This window comes from Suricata suricatta, chromosome 5, assembly GCF_006229205.1.
Source record: "Suricata suricatta isolate VVHF042 chromosome 5, meerkat_22Aug2017_6uvM2_HiC, whole genome shotgun sequence".
Taxonomy (NCBI): Eukaryota; Metazoa; Chordata; class Mammalia; order Carnivora; family Herpestidae; genus Suricata; species Suricata suricatta.
Window position 1 is genome coordinate 145,473,154 of NC_043704.1, and position 15,164 is coordinate 145,488,317.

At 49.5% G+C, this 15,164-nt stretch overlaps 2 protein-coding genes across 28 annotated transcripts in view; one reads left to right on the forward strand and one right to left on the reverse strand.

Moving 5' to 3' along the window:
* The window catches only part of LRRFIP2 (LRR binding FLII interacting protein 2), a 99,619-nt gene extending 93,197 nt beyond the window's left edge, over nt 1-6,422 (forward strand). For 16 of the 19 annotated variants that reach the window (XM_029940431.1, XM_029940435.1, XM_029940439.1 and 13 more), the window contains 4 exons: nt 1,375-1,495; nt 4,427-4,506; nt 5,053-5,157; nt 5,550-5,830. In XM_029940431.1, the coding sequence (XP_029796291.1) occupies nt 1,375-1,495; nt 4,427-4,506; nt 5,053-5,157; nt 5,550-5,660 (417 nt within the window). In that variant the 3' untranslated portion in view covers nt 5,661-5,830. Of the gene's footprint in view, nt 1-1,374; nt 1,496-4,426; nt 4,507-5,052; nt 5,158-5,549 lie in introns of all 19 variants that reach the window. The other 3 variants (XM_029940449.1, XM_029940448.1, XM_029940450.1) reach the window with 1 other exon arrangement.
* MLH1 (mutL homolog 1) overlaps nt 3,947-15,164 on the reverse strand; it is a 51,759-nt gene continuing 40,541 nt past the window's right edge. The window contains exons 15-21 of one of the 9 annotated variants that reach the window (XR_003908961.1): nt 13,524-13,587; nt 10,026-10,190; nt 9,383-9,475; nt 8,996-9,109; nt 8,145-8,305; nt 5,925-6,679; nt 3,947-4,422 (exon numbers count right to left, since the gene is read on the reverse strand). Coding sequence is in view for 5 of the 9 variants with exons in the window: in XM_029940425.1 (XP_029796285.1) it covers nt 6,448-6,679; nt 8,145-8,305; nt 8,996-9,109; nt 9,383-9,475; nt 10,026-10,190; nt 13,524-13,587 (829 nt within the window). In the remaining 4 variants the exon portion in view is untranslated. The other 8 variants (XR_003908962.1, XM_029940425.1, XM_029940427.1 and 5 more) reach the window with 8 other exon arrangements.

Sequence of the window (15,164 nt, forward strand, 5' to 3'; positions counted from 1 at the left end):
TCACTTTGCAAATTTAGAAACAGCGCTCAGCATTGTTAAGGTGTAACTGGCATAGAATAAGTGGCCTGTGCGTTGAGGGTAAGAAGAACGTACCTGCCGCACTCGTTTCCGAGGGCTGCGCCACAAGGTCCCACAGCTGAGTGCACCGAGCAGCAGTAACGTCTGCGCCTCGGGTCGGGAGGTTGGAAGGGGCCCCAGTGAGGCCACCGCCTCCACCTTCTCCTGCGGCTCCTGGTGGCTGCCCTCGGGCTCTGGCCTCCCGTGGCCCGCAGACTGCATCCCGTGTGTCTGTCCCTCTTCCTGTGGCATCCGTTTTGTAAGGACCCCAGTAGTACTGGCCTGGGGGCCCTTGGTCTTCCAGCATGACCTTGTGCCGGCCTAACTGGATGCATCTCCAGGGACTCTGTTCTGAGGCCCCGCAGGCAGGGCAGGGCTGCACCGGGACTTCGCAGGGACGTAGCACAACCTGTCGCCATACCCGTGATGCCAGGGCCACAGTCAGAACAGCAAAAATACTTTTACGCCTTTCGTGTGGCCTCTTGCACACAGCACCCTCCGCTCTCCCTCCTCGCTCTAGTGTCTAGGTGCACCGCAGTTTATTCCATCATTTCTGGGTTATTTCCAGGTTGGAGTTATTGTGACTAAGATACAATGCACATTTATTTGGGGTGTAGTAAGGCATATCACTATGTAGCCAAACTCAGAAATAGATTGCCAGTTATTTCTGCATACTAATACTTAACCTTATGTTTAAATTTCAAAGTTAATATGTAATACCTAATTTACTATTTTAATTAAATTAAGTGCACTTATTAATTTTAATATTTAATGTGAATTTGTTTTAATATTTAAGTTTCCTAAATATTTCCTAAATGCTTCACCTGATTCTAAGACAAAACAAAAACTTCTGTTCTTGGAATTTTATTAGAAATGGAATTTTCGGAGTGCCTGGGTGGCTCATTTGGTTGGGCGCCCAACTCCTGACTTCAGCCCAGGTCATGATCTCCCGGCCTGTGAGATCAAGCCCAGCGCTGGGCTTAGCACAGAGAGTGAAACCCACTTGGGGTGCTCTCTGCCCTTCCCCCGCTCGTGTGTGGGCTTGCTCGCTCTCCCTCTCCCTCTCCAAATAAGTAAACTTAAGAGTTAAAAACAAAAAAGGAACTAAATAAAAGTAGTCAAGAATGCTGAGAAGACCTGCTGTCCCGCCGGCCTCCACAGTCGGGACACCCGGTCCCAGAGCTCCTCCTTCCGTGTTCACAGCTTGCCGCCAGCGCCTCTGGCAGGGTGGCCCCACAGCAGGCACTCGGGTGCGATGGGTGGGGCAGCCCCACCGTGTTCTGCGCATCTCATGTCCAGCCTCTCTCTCCGCTTCAGATCCGGAGGCTGAAGCTGCAGCTGGAAGAGGAGCGGCAGAAGGGCTCCCGGAGCGACAGCTCGGCGGCTGACCTGGCAGGGCTGCCCAACGGCCCGGACCTGCAGTTCATCGAGATGCAGAGTAGGTGGCAGGGCTGGGCCGGGGCGCCCGGCAGGGAGGCTGTGTGCCAGGCGGGGGTCGGGGCAAGCAGGCCTCCATTCCCGGGACGACCTTTCTCTCGAGGAGCCACTTAGTGCTCGGCGAGCCCAGGGAGCAGTCCTGGTCAGTGACGGGGCTGCTAGACGCTTCCACTGGCCTGCACGCTGCAGGCAACAGCTCAGGAACAGAAGGGGGCAGCGCTCTTCCCCGTGTGCACCAATTTCAGGTGTTTTGGCAACAGTGCCGGGAAGGTCAGCTGCCAGCTCCCATACACACCTGCTTCTGTACCTGCCTCAACTGCCAGCTCGCCAGAGCACCCTTCCGGGTGGCGTTCTGTGTAGACTCTATCGTGAGTAGTGGAGAAATAGGTGGAACTAACTCACACTAATGTTGAGTAGTTTCAGAACTTTGCCAGAAGTTTTCTTATTAACCCAGCTCTCTATACCTGGAGTCTAAAACAAGGCCACAAAGCAAGCCTATTCGGCTTACCTAATGCAGTTTTTCTTCCTTTGACCCCTTGTTGTTTTATTTATTTTGAGAGAATCCCAAGCAGGCTCAATGCTCAGCACTGAGCCTGATGCGGGACTCGATCTCACGACTGCAAGATCATGACCTGAGCCAATACCAAGAGTTGGACACTTAACCGACTGAGCCCCCGGGGGGCCCCTGACCCCATGTTGTTCTGAAATGCCCGCTGTGTTCCGTGATCACTGCGGTCAGGGGGGCGGGGAGCAGCCATTCATGCATAGCGAGAGAACGTGTTCACAGACAGTGGAACCTTATTTGTTTCCATTTGAATAGTAGCTTTTCTGATAACTTACTTTTTAAAAAAAATTTTTAATGCTTTTTATTTTTGATAGATAGAGTGCAGGCAGGAGAGGGTCAGAGAAAGAGGGAGACACAGAATCTGAAGCAGGCTCCAGGCTCTGAGCTAGCTCTCAGTACAGAGCCCGACGCAGGGCTCGAACCCACAAACCATAAGATCATGACCTGAGCCGAAGCCAGACGCTTAACCGACTGAGCCACCCAGGCGCCCCTGATAAATTACTTTAAAATACTGGTTATTCCAACGGCTTTTCTCTAAATATTTTGAGTTAGGCTAAATAGAAAAGACTTTTTGGATTAGGGTTAATTAATACTATTAATACTGATTTTTGAGGTTGGTGTCATTTTCTTCATTAGATATCAGTTGGGGCCCCTGTGATACTTCTGTTCTAGAAAACCTTTGGCGTGGATGGTAGATGAAGACAGGCACGAGGCACGCTGTGATGGTTAGCTGGGCCTGTCCAGTGGCTGCCAGCAATCTGAGAGAGAGGGCAGAGGGTAGATTTGAAAGAGATTGGCCTAAAGCAGCAAATTCAGAAGGAGTCACAGTGAGGGGGGTGAGCAGGCCTTCCGGGCGAATGCTCCCGCCACACGCACGGCTGTGTTCTGGCGTGGACTTTGACGGCATGCCTGAAAGGCTTACTCGCTTGAAAACAGGAAGGAAAGAGAGGTTGGCAGTGAGAAGCAGCAGCGCACTGCGGTGATAGGTGGCTGGGGTGAAGAACTGAAAACCCAGATCCTGAGGCTCGTCTTAGAGCCCAGCAGTACGAACTATTGTCTCACTGCCGGAGGGGCCTTTGGGGTGAGAGTTTTATAGCCCTGCTGCTTTTCAGGTGACGTAACTACTAGGTAGATGGACCTCTCACCGAAGATTATAGAAGTAGTTAAAACTTCAGTGATGTGGAAAAGCAGAAAAGTTCTTGGGACCCCTGGGTGGCTCAGTCAGTTAAGCGTCCAACTTAAGCTCAGGTCATGATCTCACGGTTAGTGAATTCGAGCCCTTCAGATCCTCTGTCCTCCTCTCTCTGCCCCTCCCCCCACTCGTGCTCTCTATCTCAAAAATAAACATAAAAAAACGTTCTTAGGTTAGATTTCGTTTATCTCCTATGGGCCTTATTCATACCCTATGATCCTTTCAGAGTGATATTTGTTAAATTTGTTTTGCTGGAGGGAGTTTCTAGACTTTTTATTTTATTGTTAAAATTTTTTTTAATGTATTTTATTTTTGAGAGACAGAGAAAGTGCGAGCAGGGGAGTGTCAGAGAGAGAGGGAGATACAGAATCTGAAGCAGGCTCCAGGCTCAGAGCTAGCAGTGAGCACAGAGCCCGATGCAGGGCTGGAACCCATGAACTGTGAGATCATGACCTGAGCTGAAGCCAGATGCTTAACCGACTGAGCCACCCAGGCACCCCAAGACTCCTCATTTTAAATGATGTACCTCTTAGGTCAGAAGTACAAGATTTAGAAGTCTGCTCACCAATTTACCACGTCATGGAAGAGCATTTCTTCCAGCAGCTGAATATTAAGCACATGCACAGAGCCCTTGGCGAGACACAGACAGACTGAAGGAGGCAGAGCTGGGGCCCCTCTCCTTTCACACATAAATATTGCATTCAGAAACCATGATCAGTGTTGAAAACGACAGTGGAAATCAAAGCAACAGAAGAAGTCACAGTTGACTACGGAGAGTCATGACGGACGTTGCTTAGGGCTCCAGCCAGAGGTGGGAGCGCGGGGCCTCCCAGGTGTGGCGGCAGAAGGGAGCTGGGGAGGCAGGAAGGCACAGGAGCCAGGGGGCGCAGATCGAGCTTGGCAGAGGCCACCAATGCCCCAACGGGGCTCTCACGGGGTGGAGAGTAATCTCCTTCGAGCTCCCTGGTCCGAGGGATGCTCAGATCAGGTGCCAGAGCTTCTTGTAGGAGCCTCATGCAGGAGCCGGGGCCGCCAGAGACGCCCTGTCTGCGCTGTGGGCGTCGGTGTTGGGTGTTTGAGACCACGCGATCCTCTCGCAGGCTGCAGCGGCTGGCTGTGCCCGAGGGGTCCCACCTTCACTCTGAGATGGGGTTCATTATTTTCTTCTTTTCTAGGAGATGCCAATAGACAAATTAGCGAGTACAAATTTAAGCTTTCAAAAGCAGAGCAGGATATAACCACGTTGGAACAAAATGTAAGTACCTCAGTTTGGTACCAAATGATTTAAAGTCCCTTTGAAACATATAAGGGGCTAACGCCAGGAGTTTCTTGGCTTCTCTGCAGTTAGAGTTCTAGGAAAGCTCTGTAGTAAAGAAAAGGGCTGGCAGACAAGAACCCGAAGGCCCCTTCAGCTTCCTGTTAGCCATAAAAATGTAGAAAACTGTAGCTATAATTTTTTTCCAGATATTTCAAGAGACTTCAGGAAGTCTCTTAGTTTGAAAATCACTTATTCTACATTTCCAAAAGTCTAAAAGCTTTTCCATTCAGCGTGTCTCGTGCTGCAGTTCCTCTGGCATGTAGACAACATGTTCGTCGTAAACTTAACGTGGGAAGTTGGCCCTGTACTGACTCTGCAGCTGTAAGCCTCTCAGGGGACGCGTGTTCAGCTATAAATAGCCATTGGGTCCTGGGAGGCCCTGTGACTCATCGAGAGGGGAGGACTTGGGATTTGTGATGACACTGTGTTTCCGTCGTGGCCCCTGGTGCCCATCAGCAGAGGCCCGTGTCCCCTTGTTGACAGGTCAGCCGCCTCGAGGGCCAGGTGCTGAGGTATAAGATGGCCGCAGAGAATGCCGAGAAGGTAGAAGATGAGCTGAAGGCAGAAAAGAGGAAGCTGCAGCGAGAGGTATGTGCTTCTGCGTGCTCCGCTTGCAGACAGCGAGCTCATGCGCTGCGTGAGGAGCCGAGGCCTGGCCACCCTCCGGGCGCAGCAGGGTGGCGCCGGACTCTTCCTTGTTGGTCTTTGACCTGCACCGTGACTGCCGTTTACTTTGTGTGTCGGTAGGTTAGAGACAAAGAGAAAGGATGGTTTTCCCATTGGTTTTAGGGACTGTCTCTTCCTCCGCCTGCTGTATGTCCTTTCTGTGACTGGCGCTCAGTGTCTGCGGGCGGCACCACCAGCAGGCAGGAGAGATGAGGCCGGGTTGGCAGCGCTTGCGTGTCCCAGATGGGGATGCTGAGACAGCACTGGGTCGTGTGTGTGACCATGTCAGGTGACCGGGCTCTCCCTGTCTGCAGCTGCGAACGGCACTGGACAAGATCGAGGAGATGGAGATGACCAACAGCCACCTGGCCAAGCGGCTGGAGAAGATGAAGGCCAACAGGACGGCGCTACTGGCCCAGCAGTAGGCGGCCGCCCCCCCCCCGCCGGGCTCCCAGGTCCCGCCCACGGGGACCGACGCTCTGTCTGTTGATGCCACCCCCCTCAGTACTGTTTGAGTTTTGTCGTTAAAGTAGTCACCTTTGTATTTTATAATTTATGAGAGAATGAAAGGCTTTGAATCTTCATGAATGATCACTTTGGATTCCGTTTGTAATTTGATTCTAGACTAAGAACTGGTACATGCTGTTTTTATTTTTTATTCCCGTAATTTTAGAATCAAGCGTACTTACCGTGTCCCCGGCCGCCTAGCGGACGGGCCCTCAGAGGCCTTGGCGCATCCATGAGACACGTGGCTGGAGCCCTCGGGAAACACAAGTGCCTTCTCCACGGTGCAATTCAGACTGCAGTCCTCTCCGGCGGTCAGAGACACTTGCCCTTCGTGTCAGAACGCATTTATATTTTAGTGAAGAAACCAGTTCACACATGGGGAATGTATGTTTCACTCAAATTTGTATGTTTGGAGGAAAAAGCCTTTTTTTGTAAAATATTTAAATTTATATAAGAAAACGCTAGAAAAAGATGTGGGGAGTGTATAGAACACTTGCGTCACTGCACGTGGCTGGGGAGGTCCGACGCCTCGGCCCTGACAGCGAGAGTAGGGCCCTTGTCGTGACATCCCCTGTGTTGTATCTCATCTGCTGCTGACTCACGGGGCGAACCCTCGGACGGGCCGGAGCGGGGGTGGGCGGCCTGAAGACCCTATTAAACATACCCTCTTGCTGACCACAGTTGGCTGCGGACACGTTCATTTTGTCACGTGGACAGCCACGCTCCTCTTAGGTGCCCTCTCTGCTCTCCTCCTCGCGGAGAATAATCTGGAATATACAGCTTTTTAAGAATGTCCGTTTCATCCGTAGAGGCACCCAGTGGGGGTAACAGGTGTTTATCATGGGGCCGCTTTGCAGGATCTGCGATCCTCCTCTGCCCTCCGAGTCTGGGTTCATGGACAGGCTGTTGCGTCTTCAGAACAAGCACTGGGGGAAGCCTGATGGATCAAGGGCATGTAAGAGAAAAGTTAGTGTTAGGATCTCATTCCAAGTCTAACTCGAATGTGAAGAAAGTCTCTGTAGTCTTTGTTTTTAAATATGGAAACCACTGTTGTGGGTGGAAGGGATTTCCTATTTCTTCTGCAGGTAGCGGTGGGGGCCACAGGGAGGGCGCAGCTCCGGCCCCCCGAGGGGGAGGGGCCCCACAGTCGGAGTGGCATGCAGTAAGGGGACCCCTCTTTCCCCCTCCACCCCGGGGCCACTCAGCCCGAGCCCTCCTGGGCTCATGGGGGGGAGGCTGCCGAGATGCCTTGTCAACTTGTTGGAAGTTCCATGTGGCGAAACCTGATCTTCTTTTGTGAAACAACAGATTGTCTCTTCCAAAGGGGCTGGCTCCACCTTTTCATAAGGAAGCATTCCCTGTTCTTTCCATGGTACGTTCTTCACGAGGTCTTGTGATCTGGATTTTACCTCAGCACTGTCTGCGGTAACACAGGCTAGCAGTAAACGCCTCTGACGGTGCTGGCACTGATGGCTCAGGTGTGTATTTTTACATCATCCTTCAGACAAGAATAGTGAGAACATTATCTTAAGCTGGTAGGATTCCTATCCATTAATAAAGGAGGTTAATTTACATTGTGCACCAGTTCCAGACTCGGTAAGGACTTCTGTCAGCTCTCAAGTTCTTTTTCATTAAGAATAAACTAATGAGCTTTGGTTACTGAGGGTGCCAACAGGTTATCGACTCCCCTTTCCCCATGCTCTGTGTCACCAGAGCCTCTTCTAGTTCAGGACCCTAGTTTTGGGCACTTTACCAACTGAGCCACCCTGGTGCCCCCGGGACCTGTTTTAATATGCACGTGTCTACGGGCATACCACCCTGAACGCTCCCAGTCTCATCTAATATGCACGTGAACCAACATGTTTCCTATCATCCAATATTAGAAATTTACCAGATACACAAAGAATCAAAACGGAGCAAGAACTGTAAAATTTTCAGAACATTTTTAGAATTCTTATCAGATGCCCAGAGGGCTTTCAAACTACTTTTGAATTTTTTAACACAGCTACATTGTAGGTGAAAATGGATCAAGAACCTTTCAAGCACAATTATTATTATTATTTAATGCTTATTTTTTAGAGAGAGACAGAGTGCGAGTCTGTCAGCACAGAGCCTGACACGGGGCTCAAACTCACGAACCGTGAGATCACGACCTGAGCCAGAGTTGGATGCTTGAATGACAGAGCCCCCCAAGCATTAATTAAATAAGGAATCACATTAGGACATATCTGACAATTTATTTCCAGTCGATGCACCACGGGTGAAAGAATGTAACTAGTCAAAAGGCAAACAGGAGTCTTGAGCCTCAGGCCTACCCTCCTGGGGACAGTGCTGGCACCGCGCGCCCCGCCGCCCCCCCCCCCCCCCCCCCCCCCCAGCCCAAGAGCGGCTGTGTTTAGCACCTCTCGAAGACCTTGTACAGATCGGGCAGGTTAGCGAGCTGCAGCACGGTCCCATCCTCGCTGAAGTGTTCAGGAGGCAGAAGGTGGGAGCGGAAGGCTTTATAGACCACGTGCTCCACGGTCCACTTCCAGGGGTTGGCCGAGGAGGCAGGCACGTCACTCTGGAGGAGACATGTTAGATGTCACAACCCTCTTGAGTTCACGCCACCGCCCCCCCGACTCGGGCTCCTGGCCGGCAGGTACTGGGCACAACAGGCCATTCTATCCAAAGCTGGTGAAACCCACTCTGCAGTGGCCTCTTGGGGTCCTGTGGGCCTGAGCATGAGAGGGGGCTAGGGAGAGAAGGAACCGCGTTCAGAGACTTACTCCCCTGGAAATTTTGTTTCCATCTGGGATGAACTGTTTGCTGTGGCAGGACCAAATGGGAGGGCTGATCCTGACCATGACATCTGGATGCAATGGTAGGCAGTGCATCCGCCCAGGCCCTCTGAGCGTCCTGCAGAGCGATCCGAGAGCGTGGGGGATGGGCTCAGTGCATCCCTGCTTTGCAGCTCGGCCAGGCGAGTGGGGAGCTGCTCAGGCTGCGGAGAGGAGGCTTCCCGCACCCCCCCCCTCGTCCTGCCTGGCCCCCTGCTTCTCACTGGGATGGCCCGTGTTTTCCCATTTGACAGTGTTATCACTCCAGCCCAGCAGGAGGAAGCAAAACTCAAGAAAATAAAAGCTGACGGCTGTGCTAACCGTCCTGTGTGGTGAAATCCTAGCAATCCAGAGGCGGCGAGTCTCACCTCCTAGACGGTGCAAGGGCCGCACCAGCCCCGGGTGTTGACGTTGACGGCATCGTCACCACATACCTGCTGGCCTGACAGGGTCGAGTCCTCACATACATACTGCTTCCGAACGGAGTAGAACGTGGCACACTCTTTGCTGAGGGTTTCAAAGCATTCCTTTTCCTCGTCCCAGTTCACCTGGTCCAAAGAGAGAACAACTCCTTAGTACACGTACTCACTTTAATAAACACTTTCCATTTCCAAGGGGAGCTCACAGACCACTTCAGGGTTTTCAAATGTAATGTTTTAGGCATTAGATCTGGAGTGTAACTGCTCGGGTAGGTGGGGGAAAGGAGCCCTCAGCTGTTCTGGCCTCTTCAACGTCATCAGTCCCAATGGAGGTGCGGCCATGCGCCCTCTCCCTCGGCCCCGCACGCGCCCCACACACTTAGGAACAGCCTGGTCACTTGCCTCGGTGGCCAGTCGGAGGATGAAGATAGGCAGGCCCTCCAAAGGGGGCACATAGTTGTCAATCAGCAGGGGTAATCCGATCAGGCTCCCTTCCTGTTAGTTTTCAGAAATGCAGCCATGACAAGAGGATAAGAAATAACATGGTCACAGTTTAATCAAGCTCCGTGTCCCTGCTGTGCCCGCCAGGCCCTTCCTCCTCCATGCTCTCTGGGCTGCATGCTGCGGGCAGGAGAGCAAAGCATTTAAAAGGCTTTTTGTATTGACAGGAGGCAGAACATCCATTTCTTTGGATACGCCCCCCAGCTAAAGAGCACACCAACAGGGAGAGCCCCAGAGGTTAAAGGGATAAGACAAAGAGATCAGCAAAGCGAGTGGCTGGGCACAGTCTCATTCACTGTGACATGCAGGGACCGTGGGACTCCACTCTCCCTCATGTGGGTCCTTCTTGTTGAGAACAGAAAGGGGCACAAGTGAGGGACAAAATGGCTGTGTGACCCTGGAGCCCAAGCAGGGAGGGAGGATGTGAACATCGGCCCGTGCTGCTCCCAGCGGGTGGCAGCCCTTCCGCCCTGGTCCTGGGCCAACGACAGACCGGCCTGTCAGGCGAAGAACACAACAGAAGCACACAAACGGCTGCACACACCTCATCAATTTCCAAAGAGAAATAGTCTGCAAGCATCTCAGCCTTCTTCTTCAGAAACTCAACGATGTACTCGGCAAGTCCTTCTTTGGGACCGTCTTCCTCTGTCCAGCCGCTCTCGGGACTGTCCAAGGCTAGCATGGCCAGGTCGAAGAGCGGTGCTGGCTCCTAGGAAGGAGGCAGTGTTAACAATGCATCTGGGTCCAGGTGAAGCCAGAAGTCCTTCCCTGCCTCGCAGGCGCTGTGGGTTCCGTTCAGACCACAATAAAGGGAGTGAAATGAATTGTTTGGTTTCCCAGTGCACATAAAAGTTAACGTTTACACATGTATATATATCCTACAGTCTGTTAAGTGTGAAATTGCATTGTCTTAAAAAACAATGTAAGTACCTTAACTAAATTTATTGCTAAAAAATGCTAGCCATCACCTGAACTGAATTCCACTGAATTACAATCAGTGATCACAGTTTGTATTGTACACAAATATAGTAATGACAAGTCTGAAACACTGTGAGAATTACTGTGAGACTCGGAGTGAGCACCTGCTGCTGGAAGCACGGTGCCAGCGGGCTTGCGCTGCACAGAGCTGCCGTGGCCTCCGCTCTGTAGGAATGCAGGGTCTCTGACGTGGGGTGGGGGGGGGCACGCAGGACAAAGCGAGGTGTGGCTTTGTTCACACAGCCACAAAAACCACGATCATGGTAGCAGGTAGAAACTCCAAATCTAACCCTCATTCCCCGTCTCCCACACAGGAAACCTCTTCCTCCTCCTCACGGACTGCCATCTCAACAGAATGGTGCCGGCCGGCTGGCCAGGCAGGCAGGGTCAGGCCCTGCAGAGGCACTTGCCCTCTGTGTGGCCCAGGAACACCACTGCTCCCATAGGTCTGCTGCCTCACCGACAACTCGAGTGACGGGGGAGAGTGAGGAAGTTAAATGACATTGCAGGTCAATCATCTGATGAGGAAGACTGAAAAACAGGTTTGAAAACAAGATGCCTAAATTTTCTTTCATTTCTCCCCTCTGTCATTACTGCAGCCATACATTTTACTTTTACGCATGTTGTAATCCTACACAGCACTGTCAGTAAGGTTTCATGCTAATGGAGGAGTTGATGAAAGGATCGACAATTCTAAATGTTTACGAGCTCAGTGATAGCTTTAAGATCTATGAAGGACCAAACTAATGGAAACGGAAAGAGAAAAAGACAAATTCACATGATAGTTTGGGGTTTCCGTAGCACCCTTTACAAAAACACACTGGAATGGGCAGACAGGAAATCAGGATCCAGAAGATCTCAACATCACTGTCGACTTGCTATACTTGCCACTCACAGAACACTCTGCTCAAGCAGACCAAGATACACATCCCTTCCAAGTGTGCATGGATCAGCACAGACCAGACCCTGGGCCATAAGACAAGTCCCAATACTGTAAAAGGATTCAGGTATGCTCTCTGACAAAAATGGAATTAAATTAGAAATCAGTAACAGATACCAGGATAATCTCGTAGGCACTGGAAACAACACAGTTCTAAATAACCTGTGGGTCAAAGAAGAAACCAAAGAGGAAAGAAAGTATTTTGAACTGGGTGAAAATTACTTGTCAAAATTTGTGGGAAGCAGCCAGAGCAGCACGTCTGGGAAATTTGCTAGCACGTGAGCACCTGTATCAGAATCAAAGAAAGATGTCACATCAGTGATCTCAGCTTCCACCTTAAATATCAAACAGAAGAGCTAATGAAACCCAAAATAAGTAGAAAGGAAACAGTAAGGACCACAGTAAATATCAATGAAATAGAAAACAGGAAAGCAATGGAAAAAAATCGATGAAACCAAAAGTCAGTTTTTTGAGATCAATACAACTGATAAACTTCTAGCCAGACAGATTAGGTTAAAAAGAGAATGACATGCATTCCCAGTATTAGGAATGAGAGAGGATCTAGACATTAAAAGAATTATAAAAAAATACTATGAACAACTTCATACCACTAAATTTGAAAACTTTAATGGACAAATTCCTTGAAACAATAACCAAAGCTCAGTCAAGAAGAAAAAAATAACCTGAATAGTTATCTATGAAAGAAATTGAATTTGTAGCTACAAACCTTCCCATGAAGAAATCTCCAGGCCCAGATGGCTTCGCTAGTGAATTTTACAGATATTTAAGGAGTAAACACCAATTCCACACGGAGGGGATACCCCCCCATTCATTCAATGATAGCAGTATTATGCCGATACAAAACCAGACAAAGACTATAAGAAAAATAGACACCAGTATCATTCATGAGCATATATGTAACAACTGTAAACAAAATTCTAGAATATCTATTTCAATAACCTATGAAAAGAAGAATGCATCATGCGCAACCAGTGTTCATCCCTGGATTGTAAGGTTGGGTTTTAACATGAAAACCAATGTAATTCATTATGTTAACAAATTAAAAAAGAACATCACACAATCATCTTAACAGGTGCAGAAGAAGCATTTGAAAAACCTCCATATCCATCCCGAATAAAATCTCTAAGCAAGCAAAGAACAGAAAGCAATTTCCTCAACCTCCCAAGGGACATCTCCTCTGACGTACAGCAGAAAGCACATGTAATCCTGAAAGCTGAATGTATTTCCCCCGGGACCAGGAACAAGAGAAGGATTTCCATTCTCACCTCTTCTATTCAACACTGTACTAAGGGGCTCGCCACTGCAACCAGGGAAGAAAGAGAAAAGCCATCCAGATCGGACAGGAAAACAATTTATTCATGCAGAGGCCACGATCACCCACGTGGAAACTGATGGAATCTATAGGAAAGCTACTAGAATGCCTAGTGAGTTCGGCAAGATTGCAAGGTACAAGATCAACGCACAAACACACCTGTATTTCCATGTACTAGCAGCAAACAACTGGAAGATTTTTAAAGTGTCATCCATCTAGAATTGTGTCAAAACATGGGAGTTACCAAGGGATAACTCTAACAAAAGATTTCCTCACCAAATTATCTGTAGACTAAAAATAGTCCCAATAAAAACCCCAGAAGGCTTTTTTATAGAGTATGCCACCCCTAAAAATGTAAAACTACATAGGTAAATAGTAGGATTTTAACTCTAACTTGAAATTAAACAATGAAAAGGAAGAAATGGATTTCTTGGAAAAGAATTTTTTGGAAGAAATGGCCTAGTATTATTAGCTGGAGTTGGTTGTGTGTTTGGGTCATGGGCTTTAAAGGATGTTTATTTCTATTTTTATCTCTTTACAGGTTTTCTTAAGTAGATAAGTATTAACTTATTAATAAACACGTGTTTAAGCTTAGCTACCAAATGACTGTTCTGCTTTGTATAAAACTGAGTTATAACTAAAGATACTCTGCAAATAATACAATATAGAAACTGTCCTAAGCATATTTAGGAAAATCCAATATACTACAAATCAGGTATTACAGTAGAGCTATTCTTTTCAGAAAGGACCAGGTGTTGGAAGTTTCAGAAGTGAAGACGAAGTAAACTTACCGAGAGCCTCAAAACACCAAAATTGGCAAAATCATAAATGAGTATCTGGTAGAACAGTTCCTCACTGAAAATAAAAATGAAGACACTTTAAGGAAATGCCAACTCCATGCCTGAGAGCCGAGCAGTTCGGACGAATGGGAGAAATAACCCCTGAACCCTGGGCAGGTGCAGGGGCAGTTTCGCCTTGCTGTGGAGCCTTCCTGTTGGCCTATCGAGGCCGCTGCCTCCTCCAAGGAGCCGGGCCCCCCACGGATTCCAGCTACGTCTGGCTTTGGCTCTCTGGCCGTCACATGAGGCTGAGAGCACTGACACAAAGTCTCTAAGTCACCCACGCTCTGTCCCCACTCCCTGGTGCTATGCAAGGTGCTTGAACGCCCTGTAGGTGAAATTAAAGAAATTTGTGTTTGCTCACCTTTTCCCCACTTACCGACAATCGCACATTTTTTTTTTTAACAACTCACCATTAAACATGGTATGGAGTGTACAGAGAGGCTTGCTAACTAATCACTAGGGGACACAGGCAGAATTAGACCACCCTGGTGTGTGGTGTAGATGAGGCTGGCCACATTCTAGAAGCAGCCGTAACATAAATGAAATACCGAACCCCTTACACAACACAGCTCTGAACGAAGGGCACTTTATGGTTCGTAAGCAATCTCAACCACACAGGACTGTTTAGAGACTTCTTTCATCATCAAAGTGGACAAAGCACCTGGTACCCTCGCATTATAGTGGGGAAACCAAGGCACCCAGTAAGAACCTGACTTGTCCCAGGTCGGAGTTAATAAGGTGGAAAAGGAAGGAGTTGAATCTGACCCGGGTTCTCAATCTGCTGCTTTTACCTTCTCCCTGGAAAACCATGAGCATTTATTACTCACTGGAATTCTGGGACTGGTCTGGATTTCTGTTTGTGAAATGAGAGAACCTGACCACAACTGTGGTTTGGAGCCTTGGAAACACACAGGCTGGAAAAGCAAGAACAAGGGCAGCTGAATTCCTAACACATCAATAATAGACGGCTCACTGGACAAGTCAAAGGGTTCTCCAAGCAAAGACAATGGGCCCTGACTAGGGCTGCACCGGCGGCACGTAGGAGGAGCGAATTCTTATCCGAAGACGTGTATGAGCCAACAGTGAACTGTGCAGAGGCGGTGTCGAGGTGGGGGGGGGGGTTGTCAAACTGGCTTTCATCTCGTGTGCCGCCCGAGCCACGTCCAGCGGCTGCCCTGCTCGCAGGCTCAGGAGCTCTGAGGCCACAACAGGGCTGGCGGGAAGGGGCCCCATGGTAGACAGGCAATGTCTACTAGATGGAGGGTGGCAGCACCCTCCCCTCTGTGCCACCTACTTGAGGACATATTTACCACAGGTTCTAGACTCACTAGGAGCTTGCCCGCCAAGGTCTGTGGAGACAACAGAAATGCTGCGGGCTATACATGGAGCAAATGGCACTACCGTGATCACCCTTACCAGCCCCACAGGCTGGTGTGGTGGTGAGGGCAAGCCTTGGCTGAGGAGGAAAGGGGGTCTCAGGTCTTCTCTTGCATCCCACAGTGCCGCACTGCACACAGCAGTTGCTAGAATTCTCCACCAGCACTAAGTTCTAAACCCCTGGTTCATGGCGGCCAGCACTTACTGAGCACC